Source organism: Lissotriton helveticus, chromosome 9, assembly GCF_964261635.1.
Source record: "Lissotriton helveticus chromosome 9, aLisHel1.1, whole genome shotgun sequence".
NCBI classification, from domain to species: domain Eukaryota; kingdom Metazoa; phylum Chordata; class Amphibia; order Caudata; family Salamandridae; genus Lissotriton; species Lissotriton helveticus.
The window spans coordinates 732,401,636-732,424,460 of NC_136070.1; the positions used below are offsets into that span (position 1 = coordinate 732,401,636).

General features: G+C 41.7%; 1 protein-coding gene across 2 annotated transcripts in view; it reads right to left on the reverse strand.

The window, feature by feature from the left end:
* The window catches only part of RCE1 (Ras converting CAAX endopeptidase 1), a 207,763-nt gene that overhangs the window by 111,082 nt on the left and 73,856 nt on the right, over positions 1 to 22,825 (reverse strand). For both annotated transcript variants that reach the window (XM_078660861.1, XM_078660862.1), the window contains exon 4: positions 3,504 to 3,582. In XM_078660861.1, the coding sequence (XP_078516987.1) occupies positions 3,504 to 3,582 (79 nt within the window). The remainder of the gene's footprint in view (positions 1 to 3,503; positions 3,583 to 22,825) is intronic.

Sequence of the window (22,825 nt, forward strand, 5' to 3'; positions counted from 1 at the left end):
AAGGAAGCAGGGTGACGGCCAGACCATACTGACCCGAAACAACTCAAGGTTAACATATTTGTAAACAAACAGTACTAGAGGATATAGCCTTCTCTAAAATAATTAGCCATCATTGCCACACCCCAAATAACTCACATGAACATTGTCAAACATTGTAACTATCTGCAAATTTCCCATATATAGTCAGTAAAGATTTCCATTTCCATTCCGTAAATTCTTAAACAATTGGGTTGCTTTGTTAACAAATATCCAACATGTTTCATTGTGGCGAGCTATTGCTCTTCTTCCCAACAACGGGGCTGATTACGATGTCGGACGGACTTGCTTCTGCCTGACACTATCAGTCTGGAACCACCTTACCCCAGGTTTGCGGTTCAGACCGTACAAATAGGATGCAACAGCCCATATGGCGGTCAGAAACATCCATTCTACAATGGAAGGTTGTGCGGGAGCGGCCCCCCAGGCCCCACAGTGATGGGCCTGGGGGGAATGGGACCCTGCTAAGGGCCACCAACAACATTTTCCAACAGCCTTTCCATGTCAGAAAGGTCGACATGAAAAGGCTGTCAGAAAGTGCCATCATAAACCCAATAGTGGAGCGAAGCCTGGCTCCGCCGTTATTAGGGGATTATGGTGCTTTCCGATGGACTCCTTGAGCCTGTCGGAAGTGCAGTGGACGGTCCCTTCGAACGATGCATTGTAATGCGGCCGGCTGACCGCAGACATATATGTTGGTGGGACCGACACTAACGTGCCATCGATGTTTGTCCCACGTCATCATAATTAGGCCCAATGTGTTTTTTTCAACACACATAAAAAGCAACAATAGGTCTCTAATACATATGATCACACAGTTGTTAGGGTGAGTGCAAAAACCTAGCAGATAAGCAACTCAAAAGAATGCACCACCAATGAACAATCTAAAGGAAAAATACAATTGACAGTCACATTTTCAACTTACCTACAATTATACACATTTAATTAAAATGATTCATCGGAAAACCCGGTAAGGAAACATATGCTATCGTTAACCTCAGTTTTCTTGCCTCTATTGACTATTCCACTCCCTACTGATAACTTGCGCAGGACAAGAACTCTGCATGCTAACCCTATTCCAAAAATCAGATTCTGATGTCACAGGAATCTCTCATTGGATAAGAGTGTCATTTTCACAGCTCTTATGCCATGCAATGTTAAAAACGATTTGTATAGTGCGGACACAGTAGCAGCAGGAGCCTCTAAGATGAGTAGAAACAGGCCAGATAGGAAGAGGGGGAAGCAGCACATTTGCATGGCCAGAATCAGATGTTTTGCATGTAAGCAGTGCAAGGGATGCACAACTCAATTATCCATGTGCTACACACCGTACATTCTCTTTGAAGAGGGAAGGAGTTGGCATTCTTGATTTGTTTTGAGGATTTAGGCTATGTTATTGCAACTTATATAGCGCACTTATACCCGTTGGTGTCTTGGCACTTTAGGTTCAGCATACTACGCCAGGAAAGCTAGTTTCTAAAAGCCACGTCTTGAGTTGTTTTCTAAACTTAAGAAGGGTGGGAATCCTCCTGAGATGTGGTGGGATGGAGTTCCACCGTTTGATGGTATTGTGCCTAAAACTCCTACCACCCCAGTTCGTCTTTTTGATTCTAGTAGTGATCATCAGATTGTCATTTGCTGATCGCAGGGGTCTATTTGGGGAGTACCAACTGATAATGTCCCAGAGAAGTTTCAGACCTTCTCTGTGAAGTGCCTTGTGGGTGATGCCGAGTGCCTTAAATTTAACACGCTGACAAACAGGCAGCCAATGCAGGTCCTGGATACCTGTCCTAATAGACTGAAATTTAGGAGCATCCAGGACCAGTCTAGTGGCGGCATTTTGTACTGCCTGCAGCCTTCTCAGTTGGCTGGATTAGAGGTTGACATATAGATCATTACAATAATCTAGTTTAGATAAAACTAGAGAGGTCACAACTGTCTTTCTGGTGTTTTTAGGAATGAATGGGAGAATTTTTCTAAAGATTTTGATGATGAAGTACGAAGAAGACACAACCTTGGAGACCTGGGACTTGAAGTTAAGTTTCTCGTCTATAATGCCACCAAGATTCTTGGCTTTAACTACTGATATAGGAGGGAGACCCAGGGTGTCTGGCCACTAAGCCGGAGACCAAGGTGGGAAGAGGTTTCCAAACAAAACCACCTCAGTTTTGCTTGAGTTCAGCTTCAAGCAGTGCCTACTCATCCAGCTGCTCAGTGTGATCATACAATCATGTAATTTAAGGGAGTGGTTGACATCCTTATCCACTGTCGAAATTACCAGCTGGGTATCGTCGGTATAGGCAGTGGGAATCCGGTTAAAACATCTTATCAGAGGTGCAAGTTTGGAAACATATATGTTAAAAAATGTGTTGGGCTCAACAAGGAGCTCTGAGGAACCCCACAGGGCAAGACAAAAGGTTCTGATTTAAAATTGCCCAGAGGTACCAATTTGGATCTGTCTGATAAAAACGATGTTAAAAAGGGAGAGGGCATTTCCTCCTATCCCTATGGCTTTTAGACGTTGGACCATGGTCCACCGTATCAAATGCTGCGCATATATTGAGCTGAATAAAGAGCTGCCGACCCTCCGCCATCTAGTGTAGTGCGAATTTCTTGCCATAGTTTTTAGCAGGGGGGTCTCTGTGCTAGGATTTGCTCTGAAGCCGAACTGACTATGGTCTAAGATTTGATTGAGATAAAGGTGGAGAGTTCAACATTTATTATTTTCTCTATAATTTTCGCTGGAAGTAGGAGTCTCATGATCGGACGATAGTTAACAGGTTCAATTGTGCTCAAGTTAGGTTTTTTAATAAGAGGCAGGATACAGGCCTGTTTACAAGTAGTGGGAAAAAGTCCTCGCGAGAGCATCTGATTAAATATCCTAGACAGATGTGGGATGATGTATTGGCTGATATTTTGTAGGATTCTGGGGGAGCAGGGGTCATTTGGAGATCCTGATTTGGCGACTGAAAGTAGTGTAGCTATTTGAGTTGGAGATGTAGGGGTGAATTCTAAAAGTGACGCTGCAATGGTAGATTCCTGTTTTTCAAGATTAGCGTTTAACTTAGATTTGGCAAACAAATCATAGATATGATCCACCTTGATTTTAAAAGAATGAGCAAGCGTATTGCAAAAATCTTAGTTATAATTAGAAGAGTCGTCTTTTGAGACCGTAGTCAAATTCTGTATGGTCTGAAACTGTTATTTACTAGAATTACCAGCATTTTCTATTTGTAATGTGTAATAATGGATCTTCTCAGCCTCCAACCTTTTCTTATAGTCTGCAAGTATGGATTTATATGTACATTTACATGTTGCTTAAATTAATGAAAAGGGGCGCACATCCACTAGTACTGTGTATAGGAACTACACAAGAGACAGACCAAGCAACAAATTCATCAGGCATTCATGAGGGATAGGCCATACAGCACACGTCAGAGACTTCAGTAATGCAATCAAGCACTTACCCAAACCAACCTTGAGTCCGTCAATGAAATCCCAGGGGCAATCGAAGGCCAACTGGATCAGAGGACCGAGGAACAAAATCTGCCAAATGAACAAAGAAAGATTTGCTGTACATCTTTATGTAACTCGAAAACTGACTCAGTGAGACATGATTGTGAACAATAGGTTTTCTTACTGGAAGACTGCAAACTAATATCCAATTAACTGAAAATCTGAACGGTCTATTATGTCCTGATAACTTGTGGTCACTACCCCATTTCCACAAAAGCTGTACATCTACCTAGGCTTAGACCACTTCCATTACCTGTCTTTACCATAGGGAGCTCCTATGATTAGTTAAGGACCTCTATACCCTCAATATATTGTAGTGGGCCTCTAACCCCAGTTACATGTAGCCCACAGCAGGTCTCCTTTGCAATGAGCATGGGCAGTTCTTAGATTTGTTATGATGGCCTCTATTCGCAACAGTACCTTTGTGGTAGTCATCTCCCCCTGCACAAGTTACCCCATACCATGACCAGCTTCCACAGCGGGCTGACGTCTAGCAGCAACTCCTCCATATAACTTAAGTGTCAGTACTGTTCTTCAGGAAAGGCCTCCAGGGTGCAGTGGATGGCAGTGCCACTGCGGATTACAATGTGTGAACTATACAGTGTGAACTTCAGCATGGTGGGGCATAAGGGGCTGGACTAGCTCCTTGTTTTCAGTCTACATTAACGTGTGCAATGTCTCAAAGTGTGTTTTAATGAGCAGGAAGTATTCTATGCTGTCCAGACTACCACCTGACCTTGTTCTTAGTACAGTCGGGGGTTTATTTGGGACTGATGGGTGCAACTGAGGTAGCCTGCTTCAAATCACCAGAACAGTCAGTGGTGGGAGCACCCCACAGCCACACAGACCTGAGGTTCTTTGCAGCAGAAAATAAAAAAAACAAATGAATGCGATGTCAGTCCTGCACATACACTGTGCATGTGATACTACAGGCACATCTCTGCTGCTGCTGATCTGCAGCTTCCCCTGATTTGTCAAGTGACAAAGTGACCAGGAAATGCTCATAGGGTGGGGTAAGAAAGATGCAGGTATTCGAAATATGTCTCAGTGCGGACTGTTATAAGGCATATTGTGGTCTAAAGAGTAAAGGGAATTAGGGACCACCGACAAATTGCAATCAACAATATCACGTAAAAGAAATATTGCGTCAAAAATATTGTTTACAAAACTATGTATTTCCTATGCTCATAATGGCAAAGTATAAAAAGATCGAAAAAAAATTATTGTTTCACACTAATACCATTAAAAACATACAAGAATTGTGTGTGTGTGTGTGTATATATATATATATATATATATATATATATATATATTATATATATATGCAAACGAAGACTCCACACGCCACTTCCAATCAACCAAATCGGCGAAGCAAAAGGAGAAACGGACCACAGGATCTAGCTTTAGCAGATTTTAGATTTGTGCAGGTGAGGCAACAACAGCACGACGCGTTTCAGGCCCGTGGGCCCTAGGTATATATATATATATTTTAGCTACTGGCGGTCGCCAGTAGGTAATTATAGTTAGGACCTACTTTCCATAGGAAATCCACAACATTCTATTTGGAATAACTTTGGCGCCGGTGGACGAATCTTTGCGAATTTCTCCAAGAAAATGGCCTGCTCGGTTCCGCTCCTTCCCTGAAAGTTTGGGGGTGATTCGTCAAGTGGGGGCCGAGAAAAAAGGGGGTCCCAAAACGTGTTTTCCCCATGCAATTTTCCATAGCGACCTTTAGCCAGGGCTACAGCGCGGACGGCTGAATGGAATTACACCAAATTTGGCAGAGAGGTAGAGTTCGGTTCACAGATTGTGCTTTTTGTTAAATGGTGTAAATCCGTTCAGTAGTTTCTGAGAAAATTACAAGTAAAATCATAGCGATATCTAGAGACAGAGTTCTACATGCGGACGGAGATCCGTTCAATTACGAGCGCGAGCTGTATGCTGATTGGCTGTCAACACTCGAAACCAGGAAGTGTTGGCGGCCATCTTGTGACTCAGTAGCATCGAGTCACAAGAAAACAATAAAAGAAAGTTGAAAAATAAGGAAAGGGGGCAGTGTAGAAAAATGTTCACCCTCTAGGCCTGCTGAGGGGTCGCACATGGATCTTTAGGCCCTAAAAGAATTATTTTTTTTTAATTTTAAAAACCGCAGGGTACGCGTATCGTACTCGTACGCGGTGGAAAAGTAAAAAAAAAAATAGAAGTGCGTTTTATTCTTAATTAGCTTCGGGGGGGGGGGGCAAATTCCGGGGACAATTTTTTTCTATAATGGGGGTTGAAAGGTCCCCCGAGCACCGGGGAACGGCACCCTGGGGGTTTTATTTTGAAGTATGCGGGGGGGGGGGTTCACGGCCCCCCCCACATGCTCCGGGGACCGCCACCTTCCTGGGGCAGTAATATTTAAAATTGAGGGGTCGGTGTGTAACAGGATGTATACGTTTTTGAGTACATATGATGAGTGAGTACATGTATAAGTGACTATATAGAACTGTTGGCGAATGAGTGGATGTGTATGTAGATGGGGGAATTACTCAATAGCTTGTTGGTAAGTGGTATTGATATCTCCATTTTTAAAAAAATGTTTACTTTCTATTTTTGAAGGTGTGTATCAAAGGTTATATTACGCTGAGAGGAGGTCTGCCACTCTTTCACAAAGATGATATCATCAGTGATGTCTTTTGAGATGTCATCAGTGATGTCATGAGTGATGTCATGAGTGATGTCACTGACCATGTCATGAGTGATGTTATATGTGACGTCATCAGCAGTGCATTGCGGGCACGCGAGTTATAGTTAGCTGAACTAACTATAACGGGGGAATTTAATGGTTTTGTAGGAGTGTAATGTGGCACCCCGGGACACTGCAGAACCCGGCCCTGGGAGGTGTCGGACACCAGGGCCATCAAGAGCTCCAGGAGGGAGGCCGCGCGACCCCCTCCGAACATTAAAAAGCCCCGAAAGATGGTGCTCCCCGCAGCTGGGGAAACCTATGGTTTTTACAGTGAATATATATATATTAGTTTAAAGTACTACATCTTAAATATTTTAATATATACATGAATATGTTAAATAAATAGATCTCACTAATATTTAATACTATATATACTTCTATTAACACACATACATAAACACACACACACACACATATATATATATTCACTGAAAAAACCAAAGGTTACAGGGATGTTATAGTTAGGAAATTGAATTAAAAAAAACATAGTAATTCACTGAAAAAACCAAAGGTTATAGAGATGTTTTAGTTAGGCTTAGGTTTTACTCATACAAAACCAGTGTAATTCAGCAGTTAGTAAGCCATGTCATGAGTGATGTAATATGTGAGGTCATAAGCAGTGCATTGCAGGGGCCCAAGTTATAGTTAGCACAGCTGACTAGAACTGCTGAATTTCTCCGGTTTCGTATGAGTGAAACCTGAGCCTAACTAGAACGTCTCTGTAACCTTTGTTTATTTCAGTGAATTTCTATGTTTAAAAAAAATTCCATTTCCCAACTAGAACGTCCTTGTAACCTTTGTTTTTCTCAGTGAATTTCTATGTTTTTTTAAGTAGTAGTCACGTTTGCAGAATGGTGGAGAAAGGGGGTCGGGCCCCCTACCAGTTCTCAGGAATTCCACTCTGTAGGATTTACACGATGTACCAGGAGAGCCTCTTGGCCTCCAAGGTCCCTCAGGAGTAAAGTGGACTTCATCCCCCAACCGGAAGTGCACCAGGAGTAGCGTTTGCAGAGTGGTGGCGAAAGGGGGCATGGCCTCTGATGACTTCTCATCAATAATTTTGTTTGGGACTTACTGGAGGGTAAACGAGTGGTAGTTGGCCACTAAGGAAATCCTTACCTCCAGTAAGTACCAAACAAAAGGATTGATGAGAAGTCGTCAGAGGCCACGCCTCCATGCTCCACTATCCTGCAAACGCGGCTCCTGGCGCACTATTGCTTCGGGAATAAGATCACTTTAGTGCTGAAGCCCTAAGGAGGCAAGGGGACCTCACACCGCCACCAGCATTGCGCCGAGAGGCTTGTTTGCAAAGTGGTGGAGAAAGGGGGCGTGGCCTCTGACCACCTCTCAGCAATCCTTGGGGCCTGATCCTTAAAAAAATATATATATACAAAAAACGGGAGTGGCCCTCCTCTTGAGGCTGATTTCGTCCCCTGGGACCCCCACTGGATATTACCCTGGGGGCTCTATCCCTCGGGGCATTGCCACCACCATGGGGACCGCTGCTCCCCGCCTCCTGTGGGACCCAGCATTGCTTTTGGACAGAGGGAGCTGGCAACATGCAGCTCCCTCTGTCCAAAAGCAATTCTGCTCCACTTCGTGTGTGCCCTCTCCTATATTTATTATATGCACTCTGGGTTAAGGGAGGGAGCTCTTGCTTTTTTTTGTGCAGCAAATAAGCGAATATCGCAATTTCGCGGCAATTGCTTTTTAAAAAAAAAATGCTTTGATGCTGTGGCAGGGTCTCGGGGGGGGGGGGGGGGGGCGGGGAACTGCAAGACCATGGCTTGGGGGTCAGGGTATGCCTATCCTGTCCCCTTTTCTTTATTTTCACTTTTTTGGGGGGGCTCAAAATTGAGTCCCAAGATGGCTGCCAAACCTAACTGGTTGTTGTGTTGGCAGCCAATCGGAGCGGTGCATTTCTCTGCATGAGCACATTTTTGTTCACGAAGGCTTCGCAACCAGAGAGATCACTATCATTATCAATTTAAATTTCTCAACAACTACTTAACAGATTTGCACTACATTTGGTGTATTTCCGTCCAGCGGTTCGGGCTGTAGGTTCGACAACATGTTTCTATGGGAATTAACATTAGAAACACACCCTTATTTCACACCCCTATTTCTCTGTCCCCACTGCACAGATCACCCCAAAACTTTCCATGACACACAGAACCTACTTTCGTGTCGTCTCAAGGCGACACGAGCACAGGCTGGACCCTGCACTTTCAGGCCCTGCCAAAACACGGACGCACCCACCCGTGTTTCATTCGTATATTTTGACTGCCCCATCTGCGGTTCCTAAATTGTACCCGCAGACCGGGTCGGAAGTATCACCGGTTCATCTATAAACGCAAAGCGCATTTATCAGCCCTGAAGAGTCACAGGTAGTGACCGGTTGACGAAACACGTGCCGGCTGGCGTTGTTTTCATTTACGAATACTACTTGCATCAAACAACTATCATGGAACTTCCGGTGTCGATCTCCATATAATTTCATTATTGTACCAACTGTATATCATATACGTGTGCCCAGGACTTGTCTTGAGGTAAACTGTAGTTGTTGTGGGTTTTGATTTTATATGTGCGTAAACATATATAACACATTGTTTTTTAAATGTACATTATATTAAGTGTTTTAGCTTTATATTTTAAATTAAACAGAAAAATATTAACAATTCAATAAATTACCAAACAAATAAAATTAAAAAGCAAAAAAACAAAAACAAAACACATTTACAGAGTATTATACATTTTTTAAAGAAATAAAATATAAACAAATACTATAAAATTAAAAATATAAACATATTAATAAAAAACCTACTTAACCAATATTAGCAATTGTATTGGACTCTGTGAATAATAGATAAACTATCCCCCCTCCAGTCTCTGCAACAGTAGCGAAAGTGCTGGACTTCGGAAAGGTTACATTTACTATTCCCACTCCAGTCTGTGTGACAGTAGGGTAAGCGTTGTACTTTGGAGGGATTAGATGTACTATTCCTACTCCAGTCGATGCAATAGTTGGGAAAGCATTGTGTTTCGAAGGGGTTAAATTCACTATTCCCACTCCAGTTTAAGCAACCGCAGGTAAACTACTTCACTTCAAACACATTACATATTTGAATAGCTCTATTAATTTAGAAAAAAATATAAAACTCTAAATATAAACATTACTTCTTAACAAAATATAAACTAAGAAATTACCAAAATTTGAGAGGTGCACTCAATATTATGACTAACAAGAAAAAGTTCGTAAATTTTATGGATCTTCTGTTCCTTCTTTATTCGTTTCTTTATTTCTTTTCTTTATAAAATACAGAGGCACAGCCAAAGCGTTTCATTCCCTTTTCGTGCCTTGGGAATTTCGTCAGGGCTGCAAATTTTTTTTTTTAACATGCATAAACATATTTGTCTCCTATGTTTAAACAAACATTGACATACATTACACATAACTAAAAGGTGATTTGAAAGTACACCAATAATCAAAAAGGATCTTATTTAAAAAAATTACATCTGACAAACGGCGAATACATCATTTGTCCGAACAACCTGCATGCCCTCACCCATGCACGGTCTCAGACTTGAGTTTAAAAGGTTGGTGTCCCAAAGATACACCCCAAGGTGTTTAATAAGAACAGTTCCCTATATGTTATGGTGTCGATTGGGGAAAGGGACACCCATAACTGGAAACCAAGTGATGCCATAAGATGTGGTGCCAATAGACCAGAGTGAGCAGGGGAAAAAGAAGAAGAGCCGAGAGAAAGGGAAAGGAAGACAAAGGCAATCGTGTATAGATTTTGCGGCGCATCATAATGTGTGAGAAAGCAAAAAAATAGACAGAAATGTTTCTCCCTGAAAGGGACCCAAAGTTTTGTAAAAAATATTACGAATCCAAAAGGATTCTCACCAATATTTTCATCGAATCCCATAATACAAGGGAAAAGCTGCGTGTTCACCGTAGGCGCAGAAGGAATATATTATCAGATACCCGACTGTCCTGTACCTGTATTGGAGGATGAAAGAGAACCACGGGCTCAGACCGAATATTGCTAGGGCACCATTAGTGGATACCTAAGCAGGTGTGTACAGACAAATATATGCACTATATAATGTTGCATATTAACAGATACTACATGTATATACAACGTTAAATCCATGATCGTGAAGTACCAAGGCTGAGCTACGATCCAAGAGAAGGATACATATTCTTGGTGTATTGGTTTCCATATTGGCCATTAGCGAGGCATCCGAGACTCATGGGATCAACCAAATCCTAGATGCATAAGTGAACAATTACTTCATAGTGGAGGAAACAATTACCTTCATGTGGGGTGGTGCCCCGAAGAGAAATCCAAGTACGTTCCTCCGTGAGTTGGATACAATATTGTTCGCAAATGAAGTGAACAAGAGTTCTTGCCCCCTATGTAAGAAATGCATTTGTATAGGTTACGTTGATACCAACAAATAGGGATACAGTCACACTAAAGGTTAAGGATCTTTGAATAAGAATTCACCCATCACCATCAAGGTAGGTCCCATTAAGGACGTATACCAAGTAGCCGACATATGAGTGGCTGTCATCTGTTATCATTATAAGCAATTTTGTATTTGTGTAGTCAAAAAATATGATAAACACTTGACTACATCTGTACCTAAATAGCGAGTAATTCAGACAGCGTGTAGACGCTAGAGTTAAAAGGGCTAATAAAGAGCCTGAATACATGAAGACACAATGCTATCAAAAAGTTTGTGTAATTATACCACACCCAAACATCTCCCCCCTGTTCGCTCTCTCTCTTGTTACAATAACCCGAAATGCACATGTTAAAGCTGAGAGATGGAAAAATATTCAAGACTCATGGTAAAGGATAAGTAAATTACCGAAGGGCGATGGTATATACTGTGTACCAGCGGTTCCTTCACGTCAATATAAGTGCAATGCCGAATAGCATCTGTATAAATTATCGAGGGCAGTGTGAGGCACTGTCGTAATACCTGGGGTAAAAAAATAATAAATAATAAGTGTCGGGTCCCGGTTGGACATGCTCGGGTCGCATATCAAAGCATACGATATTAGTTCTCATGGTGCCTACCTTTGATAGGGTTCACGGCACCATCTGCTCCTCCATCCGTGTTAGGCAAAGATGATCGTCATACGCCCGCCATTCCCTGGAAATATTCCTACGGTCGGAGTCCCGGTCACGTGAGCTCTCGGTGTGACCGAGCTCCGTCCAAACTGTGCAGCGCGGATGCGTGTGGAAAGGGGCGGCCATATTAAGATGGTAATATGTTGAACCAAAGTTCACCACTAAGTGGCATTAGCAGGCTGCTGACCCAGTGGCAGGGGGTCCGCGCCTGTAGCTAAGGAAGCTGCACTACGTGACATCCAGGAAGAGACGCTGATTTTAGATAGCGCTCCTGCACAAAGCGCAGAGGCGCGCTTTTAAAACTCTTTGCTTACTTCTTTTCCCACGGAATCCTGGACGCTCACCTTCTCACTCCTCCTGAGTGCACCGGCACGGCTCAGCGCTGATCGCAGCGGCGGGCTCGCAGCGGCTGGGGGCGCCATCTTGGACTGGGCTGCTCGGGTGAGGCGAGGCCACGGTCATCTTCGCCACACCCCCCAGAGTACCGCCCCTACTTAAACAGGCCAATATGTGTCAGCGCAGCGGACGAGCGCAGCGGGCGCGACGGAGGCGCGCCGGAGTTGCGCCTGAGTTAAGCCCGTCTGCGCCCGTCCGCGGCCGACCGGGACCCGGGCCTACTCCCCCTGGCCATTTTATCAAGTACTCGTCTCTGGAACTTTTTAACCTACGTCCTAACATGCCCCATGGTCCCTGCAATTATTCATTAGCTCCACGCACATTGACTTGCATTCAACGTCTAGGACTTTCCCCCTTCCTCAACTCTGTGCCTCACGCTCAGCCTCCCATCCCTTCCATCTCTGAGCCTCAAATTGCACTCTCTGTAAAGCACAGTTTACGCTGTTACTACCTCAACACTCGGTCCCTGGTTAAAAACCAGATAGACATTTTTCTCTTTTTGAAGGAGGCAAAACCGGACATTCTCTTATTGGCTGAAACTTGGCTAACCCCTCACTCCCTCCCTGATGTACTTGTAGCACTTCCTGCTGATTATTATATTTTGACAGCCAATCGTACACCCGGGAAGGCGGGAGGTGGCGTAGCAGCTATAATTTTGAAATCCCTTCATGTTAGGGAACTACCTTCTCTGATCCTCCCGGATACCGAGAACTTGGTGATTAATCTTAATACTGAAAGTGGGTCCCTCATCCTGGTCCTGATATACCGACCTCCCCAATATATGGCCAAGTATCCATCTCTTCTGGCGGAGCAGCTGGCTTCATACGTAGTCAGCTACTCTAAAATCATCCTTATTGGGGACCTAAACTATTGGTTCGACAGCACAGACACTGACACTCAAGCTGCTGAACTAAAAGACCTGCTTACAGATCTCAATTTAAATCAGCATATTCATGCACCTACCCACCAGAAAGGCCACAGCCTGGACCAGATCTGGACGTACAACTTCTCTCTACCCAACCCTGTAATCAGTCCATGTATATGGTCGGATCATTTTATCATCTGCTTCACATTAGAAATACGAGGAAATGTTAAGCCCAGACCATGCAAGAGCAAAGAATTCCGCAAATGGAAATCTATGGACCTTCCGGGATTCATTGATGTCTTAAGTAAAACCGTACCACCACCGCACGATGATCTGGACACTGGCGAGAGAGCGCTGTCTAATTGGCTACGCAACGCAGCTGACCTCTCAGCCCCCCTGGTACTGGTCCCTAATATTAGAGCGAATGAAGCCCACAAATGGTTTTCTCAAGAACTGAAAGAACTTAAATTGGGGGTTCGACAAAAGGAACGGAAATGGAGACAAAGTTATTCCCCTCAAGCCAGGAAAGTGTACTGTATCGCAAGAAAGGAGTTCCAAAAAATCTTGCTCCTACATAAAACCAACTATTTTTCTCAAAAATTTTTAACCTCTTCCAACAAAACTAAAGATGTTTTTAACATAGTCAATGAGCTCTGTGACGATGATAGGACTGCTCCCTCAATAGCCCCCACCCAGAAGTTGTGTAACTCTCTGAATGAATTCTTCAGAGGGAAAATTGTAACCATAAAACGCAACATTGCTAGCTCTCCCAATTCGTCTCCTTTGGACGATATTTTTAACAACCCTACTACATTAGATACCCTTCCTGCTATAGACCCTAAAACCTTCTCCACTCTCCTGGCACGGGTCAAGTCTGGCTCACCCGATGACATCTGCCCACCCCACATTTTTACAGAGATAGGGCACTCCATCCCTCATGGGATCCTTTCTCTGCTTAATGACTCACTTGATCAGGGAAAGGTACCCGCAGGGTTTAAACATGCTCTACTGATTCCCTTAATCAAAAAACCCGGTCTTGATCCTCACGATCCATCTAACTATCGCCCGATATCCCTGTTGCCATTCCTCTCAAAAATTCTGGAGGCACACGTTGCTAGCTGTCTCTCTAGCTTCGTTGAAACCACTGGATACCTGGAGCCCAATCAAGCAGGGTTTCGACCGGGGCATTCTACGGAGATGGTGACACTGGCGGTCCAGAATGTACTAAGATGCAATGCAGACAAGGACACTCACCAAGCATTGGTACTTCTTGACCTGTCGGCCGCATTCGACACGGTCGACCATACCATCTTGGTCGACCGTGTCGAACAGGCAGGCCTGAGAGGCTCGGCACTTAGATGGCTGAAGTCATTTATCTCGGAACGCACCCAGGCAGTGAGATTAGGAACCTTTACAGCCCCCAAAATCAAAAACGAATGTGGAGTCCCTCAGGGCTCGTCCCTGTCCCCACTTTTATTTAATTTGTACTTACGACCCCTGTTATTTTCATTAAAAAAGTTTAGAGCCTTAATTTTTAATTATGCAGATGATCTGCAACTGATCTTCTGTCTGGACTCCCCTGGTGCGGCCACCGATTTTCGGGAGGCCATGGTCCACATTCAGAGATGGATGGGCCTAAATCACTTGAAACTCAACCCAGGCAAAACTGAATTGATTTTGCCTGGGAAGAGTGAACTGTACTGGGGGCCACACTTTTGGCCTCCAGAAATGGGAAACCCCCCAGCTAAGTCCCAAACAGTTAAAAGCCTAGGAATCACTTTCAACCAAGATCTCTCGCTCAAAAGTCAGGTAGGGACTGTGGTATCTGCAAGTTTCTTTCAACTTCGCAAGATTAAGAAGATCGCCCACCTTTTAACCCACCCTGCTCTGACTCAGGTCATCATTGCTCTTGTGCTGTCCCGTTTGGACTATTCCAATAGCTTGTATCTGGGTCTTCCAGCGGGGCAGCTCAAGAGACTTCAACTGGTCCAGAACCAAGCGGCCAGGTTGATCTGTAAGATTCCTAAGTGGCAGTCCATCAGACCGGGGCTAGCCAGTCTCCACTGGCTGCCAGTAGCGCAGAGAGCAGCATTCAGAGCGGGATGCATTATCTTCAGGGCTCTACAAGGCAAGGGTCTTAGATTCATTAGCAGCCTGCTTGTCAGTTACACTCCCTCTCGCGCTCTCCGCTCAGGTCAAAAGAACTTGTTAGTGGTGCCTCGGATCAGAAAACAACGCCAGGGAGGCGGATCTTTCCACTTCTTGGCCTCCTCCCTGTGGAATTCTCTGCCACTGACGCTAAGGCATCATGAAGATCTGTTAGCCTTTAGACAGGCTTTTAAAACTTGGCTCTTTAAGCAAGCTTATCCTTAGTCAACCTCGTTTCTTTCTGTTACATGTTATGTTTTGCCAGTTTTCCACAGCGCCATGAAGCCTACGGGCGTACGTGCGCTTAATAAGTTTAATTTAACATAACATAACATAACTAATGTGGGGGAAATAATCCTAAGAGGTAATAGGAAGGATGACCACATCCCCTGTGGGGTGGGAGTCTTTGCTAAGAGGGCGAGAACAAATTTTACGTCTTTGGAAAGTTTTAAAGATATAAAGCCTCCGATGCTAGAAAAGTGCAGCATCAAGCGTATCACATGTTTTAATTAAAAATCGATATATGGTGAGAGAAAATTCGGTGAAAGGAAAAATGACATCAGAAGAAATATATTACAGAGAACAAAGAAAAAGATAAAAGAGACCATTTGAGATGAAAGATAATAACCAAGAAAGGATTACCGGAATGCTAGAAAATGCAAAAGTTTACAAAATTATAATACAATTGTACACAATTATTACATTAACGGCGATCACATCAACCCATTAGACCAAAAATGTAAAATTCATAGACATTCAGATTTATAAGGTTCATAGGCATTCAGTTAAAGACTGTTCATAATGTGCAGATCATGATATTGATGTGTATAAAGATAAGATGGTGGCATCTGGGCACTAATCAAGAAAATAGTGCAGCTCTTTGTCAGTATTGTGCCCCATCTGTGTGGCCCTCAAACGACAAATCCATTTGGCCTCCCTCTGTCTCACTGCTAGTTCCCGGTCGCCCCCTCTTTTGTCCTGGGGCACATGATCTATTCCGTGAAACCAAAAGGAACATTCTCCTAAGTGTTTCTCATTGTAGTGAGTGCTTACTGGGTAGCGATTATCTCTACCGATGATCGCCCTCCGATGTTCTTGGATGCGTATTTTTAGAGGGCGTATCGTACTTCCTACGTAGATAACATTGCAACTACACCCTAATACATATATCACATGGGTAGTATTGCAATTTATGAAACAGTTGATTTTATAATTTTTGGATGTATTGTATGAAAAATTAGTGGTCCTATTTAGACCTGATTCACAACATATGCATGACCCACACGTAAAAAAAACAAATGGTTTAGAAGGAAACCACGATTCTCTTGGGGTGGTTACATAGCTTTGGCATAGACTGTCCCGCAGAGATCTACCCTTGCGATAGGAGACAAGTGGCCTCGTTGAGACGGTCTCTCGTAGGCCCGGAACATTTTTGAGAATATCCCAATGTTTGTTGAGTATCTTGTAAATCCTATTACTGTTTGATTTGTATTGGGTCGTGAATGTGACACCTCGTTCCTTCCTTTTCGAAGTGTCATCACGTTTGGTCGCTAGTGTGTCTTCTCTACGTAGGTTTCTGGCTTTTTGGATAGCAGTGTCTACAATTTTATGATTGTAACCTCTTTTGAGGAATCTGGTTCTTGCCATATTTAGATTCTGAGCGTAGGAATCCTCCTCGCTGCAGTTTCTCCGCAGTCTCACCATATCGCCATACGGTATATTATTAATGACTGAATGTGGGTGTGTGCTCTTCGCATGCAGTACAGCATTACAAGATGTCTCTTTCCTGTACAATGTACTCTGAACCACGCCTTCCTGTCTGTTCATGGGCCAATATGAGAAGACCCATGCATGGAATAAATGTGCCTCCCCCTGGACTGAATACATCGTTTTCTGGGGGAGGTACATTGATGACATCATTGTACTTTGGTCAGGCTCCACGGAATCCTTGAATCAATTTCACACTTACCTGAACCACAACAAATATAATGTGAAACTAAGTATGACGCATAACAGAGAATCCATCAATTTTCTTGATATTCACTTCTTCATTAAGGAAGGCGTGGTTCAGAGTACATTGTACAGGAAAGAGACATCTGGTAATGCTGTACTGCATGCGAAGAGCACACACCCACATTCAGTCATTAATAATATACCGTATGGCGAGATGGTGAGACTGCGGAGAAACTGCAGCGAGGAGGATTCCTACGCTCAGAATCTAAATATGGCAAGAACCAGATTCCTCAAAAGAGGTTACAATCATAAAATTGTAGACACTGCTATCCAAAAAGCCAGAAACGTACGTAGAGAAGACACACTACCGACCAAACGTGATGACACTTCGAAAAGGAAGGAACGAGGTGTCACATTCACGACCCAATACAACTCAAACAGTAATAGGATTTACAAGATACTCAACAAACATGCGGATATTCTCAAAAATGTACCGTGCCAACGAGAGACCGTCTCAACGAGGCCACTTGTCTCCTATCGCAAGGGTAGATCTCTGCGGGACAGTCTATGCCAAAGCTATGTAACCACCCCAAGAGAATCGTGGTTTCCTTCTAAACCATTTGGTTTTTTTACGTGTGGGTCATGCATATGTTGTGAATCAGGTCTAAATAGGACCACTAATTTTTCATACAATATATCCAAAAATTATAAAATCAACTGTTTCATAAATTGCAATACTACCCATGTGATATATGTATTAGGGTGTAGTTGCAATGTTATCTACGTAGGAAGTACGATACGCCCTCTAAAAATACGCATCCAAGAACATCGGAGGGCGATCATCGGTAGAGATAATCGCTACCCAGTAAGCACTCACTACAATGAGAAACACTTAGGAGAATGTTCCTTTTGGTTTCACGGAATAGATCATGTGCCCCAGGACAAAAGAGGGGGCGACCGGGAACTAGCAGTGAGACAGAGGGAGGCCAAATGGATTTGTTGTTTGAGGGCCACACAGATGGGGCACAATACTAACAAAGAGCTGCACTATTTTCTTGATTAGTGCCCAGATGCCACCATCTTATCTTTATACACATCAATATCATGATCTGCACATTATGAACAGTCTTTAACTGAATGCCTATGAACCTTATGAATCTGAATGTCTATGAATTTTACATTTTTTGTCTAATGGGTTGATGTGATCGCCGTTAATGTAATAATTGTGTACAATTGAATTATAATTTTGTAAACTTTTGCATTTTCTAGCATTCCGGTACTCCTTTCTTGGTTATTATCTTTCATCTCAAATGGTCTCTCTTTTATCTTTTTCTTTGTTCTCTGTAATATATTTCTTCTGATGTCATTTTTCCTTTCACCGAATTTTCTTTCACCATATATCGATTTTTAATTAAAACATGTGATACGCTTGATGCTGCACTTTTCTAGCATCGGAGGCTTTATATCTTTAAAACTTTCCAAAGACGTAAAATTTGTTCTCGCCCTCTTAGCAAAGACTCCCACCCCACAGGGGATGTGGTCATACTTCCTATTACCTCTTAGGATTATTTCCCCAACATTAGTGGTGAACTTTGGTTCAACATATTACCATCTTAATATGGCCGCCCCTTTCCACACGCATCCGCGCTGCACAGATTGGACGGAGCTCGGTCACACCGAGAGCTCACGTGACCGGGACTCCGACCGTAGGAATATTTCCGGGAATGGCGGGCGTATGACGATCATCTTTGCCTAACACGGATGGAGGAGCAGATGGTGCCGTGAACCCTATCAAAGGTATGCACCATGAGAACTAATATCGTATGCTTTGATATTCGACCCGAGCATGTCCAACCGGGACCCGACACTTATTATTTATTATTTTTTTACCCCAGGTATTACGACAGTGCCTCACACTGCCCTCGATAATTTATACAGACGCTATTCGGCATTGCACTTATATTGACGTGAAGGAACCGCTGGTACACAGTATATACCATCGCCCTTCGGTAATTTACTTATCCTTTACCATGAGTCTTGAATATTTTTCCATCTCTCAGCTTTAACACGTGCATTTCGGGTTATTGTAACAAGAGAGAGAGCGAACAGGGGGGAGATGTTTGGGTGTGGTATAATTGCACAAACTTTTTGATAGCATTGTGTCTTCATGTATTCAGGCTCTTTATTAGCCCTTTTAACTCTAGCGTCTACACGCTGTCTGAATTACTCGCTATTTAGGTACAGATGTAGTCAAGTGTTTATCATATTTTTTGACTACACGAATACAAAATTGCTTATAATGATAACAGATGACAGCCACTCATATGTCGGCTGCTTAGTATACGTCCTTAATGGGACCTACCTTGATGGTGATGGGTGAATTCTTATTCAAAGATCCTTAACCTTTAGTGTGACTGTATCCCTATTTGTTGGTATCAACGTAACCTATACAAATGCATTTCTTACATAGGGGGCAAGAACTCTTGTTCACTTCATTTGTGAACAATATTGTATCCAACTCACGGAGGAACGTACTTGGATTTCTCTTCGGGGCACCACCCCACATGAAGGTAATTGTTTCCTCCACTATGAAGTAATTGTTCACTTATGCATCTAGGATTTGGTTGATCCCATGAGTCTCGGATGCCTCGTTAATGGCCAATATGGAAACCAATACACCAAGAATATGTATCCTTCTCTTGGATCATAGCTCAGCCTTGGTACTTCACGATCATGGATTTAACGTTGTATATACATGTAGTATCTGTTAATATGCAACATTATATAGTGCATATATTTGTCTGTACACACCTGCTTAGGTATCCACTAATGGTGCCCTAGCAATATTCGGTCTGAGCCCGTGGTTCTCTTTCATCCTCCAATACAGGTACAGGACAGTCGGGTATCTGATAATATATTCCTTCTGCGCCTACGGTGAACACGCAGCTTTTCCCTTGAATTATGGGATTGAGACGATGAAATTATTGGTGAGAATCCTTTTGGATTCGTAATATTTTTTACAAAACTTTGGGTCCCTTCCAGGGAGAAACATTTCTGTCTATTTTTTTGCTTTCTCACACATTATGGTGCGCCGCAAAATCTATACACGATTGCCTTTGTCTTCCTTTCCCTTTCTCTCGGCTCTTCTTCTTTTTCCCCTGCTCACTCTGGTCTATTGGCACCACATCTTATGGCATCACTTGGTTTCCAGTTATGGGTGTCCCTTTCCCCAATCGACACCATAACATATAGGGAACTATAAACACCTTGGGGTGTATCTTTGGGACACCAACCTTTTAAACTCAAGTCTGAGACCGTGCATGGGTGAGGGCATGCGGGTTGTTCGGACAAATGATGTATTCGCCGTTTGTCAGATGTAATTTTTTAAAATTTTGATTATTGGTGTACTTTCAAATCACCTTTTAGTTATGTGTAATGTATGTCAATGTTTGTTTAAACATAGGAGACAAATATGTTTATGCATGTTAAAAAAAAATTTTTGCAGCCCTGACGAAATTCCCAAGGCACGATAGGGAATGAAACGCGTTGGCTGTGCCTCTGTATTTTATAAAGAAAAGAAATAAAGAAACGAATAAAGAAGGAACAGAAGATCCATAAAATTTACGAACTTTTTCTTGTTAGTCATAATATTGAGTCCACCTCTCAAATTTTGGTAATTTCTTGTGTTAAACAGACATCCTTGGCAGTGGATGTGGAGAGTAGTAGCACCACAACTAACTTTCGAAACAGAGGAAGTTAATGTGCCAAACCTTGGTCATCTGCTGTTGGTTTTTGTTTTAAAATATAAACTAAATAGAATGAATGATTATCCAATTAAAAAAAATCATAAACACTGTAATAATTAATTTTAACTTAATAAAAATAAAGGTTATTTAATTATTACTTAATTAAATTTCCAATTTATACCCCGACAAACCTAGCAGCCTACATTGAAAATATAACTAAAGTATATAATTATTACACAATGTACATCAATTAAATATTTAAATATACATTCATAATTCTTTAAAATTATTATTGAATTAACTTCCAACCATATACTCCTATAAACCCAGCAGCCCGCAATAAAAATATAACAAAAAATACATCACAATTACATAATGATTAATCTATTAAATAATTGAAAATAAACTATTAACTAATTTTCAATATTAATTTAACTTTCAATCCTATACCCCTGAAATACCAGCAGCCTGCACCTACAATATAACTAAAATATACGATTAGTATTCAATTTACATAAATATTAATCAATTGAATAATTAATACATGGTTAATTACGTTATTGACTTCCTACCATATACCCTTACAAATGCAGCAACCCACACCTAAAATATAATAAATCAATATTACATAATATATATCACTCACATACTTAAAAATTAATAATTATTAGTTAACTTCTCACCCTATCCTCCTACAAACTCAACCCGCTACAACACTATAAATTACTAATAACTATTAAACATTCTTAATCACTTGAAATGTCATACTATATTTAACAAAATTAATAATTATACACACAATATTAACACAATTAATATGTAAACAAAAACATTTTAAATGAATTAAAAAACAATATTCTAAACTATATTATTGAAAACAATATTTACAACAACGATATTCTTAACAATGATTTTATTTACCTGAAACAGCGATATTCTTTACAACAATATTTCTATGTCACAATATTTTTGTATCACAATATTTTTTACGTTATTAACAACCCAATATTTTGCCCAAATAACAGGGATTTGTGCAGATCTCTGAGTGGGACTACTTTACCACCAGTGTAAAATGCAAATACAAAAAATGTAAACATTCACAAAAGTCTGTGGGTCTATCCTAAATTCAAACAAGCAATGGTTGAAAGAGGCAGGCCTAAATAAATCAACGGCTCAAGGAGATCAACCCAAAAGCCTCCTCTACGTTCATGCCTATGAATTAAGAACTTTGGCTGCAGCATATCTAATAAAAATATCATGAATGGGAAGGTATGGAAGGAGGATAAGAGGTACGTGGAACTGAAAGAAGAAAACAAGCATCATTAAAGAAGATATATACATACAAATACATAAATAACACCTATGTTCCTGCCATGCCGTCTAATCTCAAAGCTCCAATTACCAAGAACTCGGGCAAACAGGAAAAAGCGTCACAGACAGACAATGGTTGTTTCAGGTAAGCTTATTTTTCTTTTGCAGCCAAAGTGCATCGTGTTCACAAACATAGGCCTACGCGTTTCGGTTGAAGCCTTCTACTGGGCCATAGAGGGCAATCACAGAGTGTCTATTTAAAAGGCTATTACCCTGCATTAACTTCACCATAAATTCATCTTGACTAATTGTTTCGATCGACAAGTACAATTCCTTTCAGTATTATACACTGATTTTTGTAAGCATCAACATTATAAATGTAACTCAAAGTGTTTATTACCTTACATGACTTACATATCGTTAAACATCAGTAAATTGTATTATCCAAAGTACTGTATTTCGGGGAATGGATTGCTCCTGAGAACTTATTGTAAGTACATTCATTTCTTATTGCTTGTGGATTCAAATCTGGTAAATATCCTCCAATATTGGAGCATCCACCCTTAAGAGCTGCCATAGCTCTGCTAGATGTAAAGTACATTGGGTTTTCATTAATTCAAAAAAAGAAAAATGATATTTCAATTATTCTAAACACTATGATTCTTCACATCACTCTCATGTTATTACAATATACACATTAAGACACCTGTCTTCCACTTATTGTCCCACATTGTATCTTTGTGCTGCAAGCCGTTTTTCAACTAAATATTTTCATTCTGTATTGCTATCTCAATAAAGATCTGGAGAAGCAAAATAACTTGTTGAAGTATAAAAGAGCGTGGAAGTACAAAGCAGAATAAAGTGCAAATAAGAAAGCACCCAACAATTCAAACACTCTCTTGCTCATGCTTGCCTAACATTCTACCCTACATCAACATTCGTCACGACTTGACAAAAGTGCTATAGGAAAACA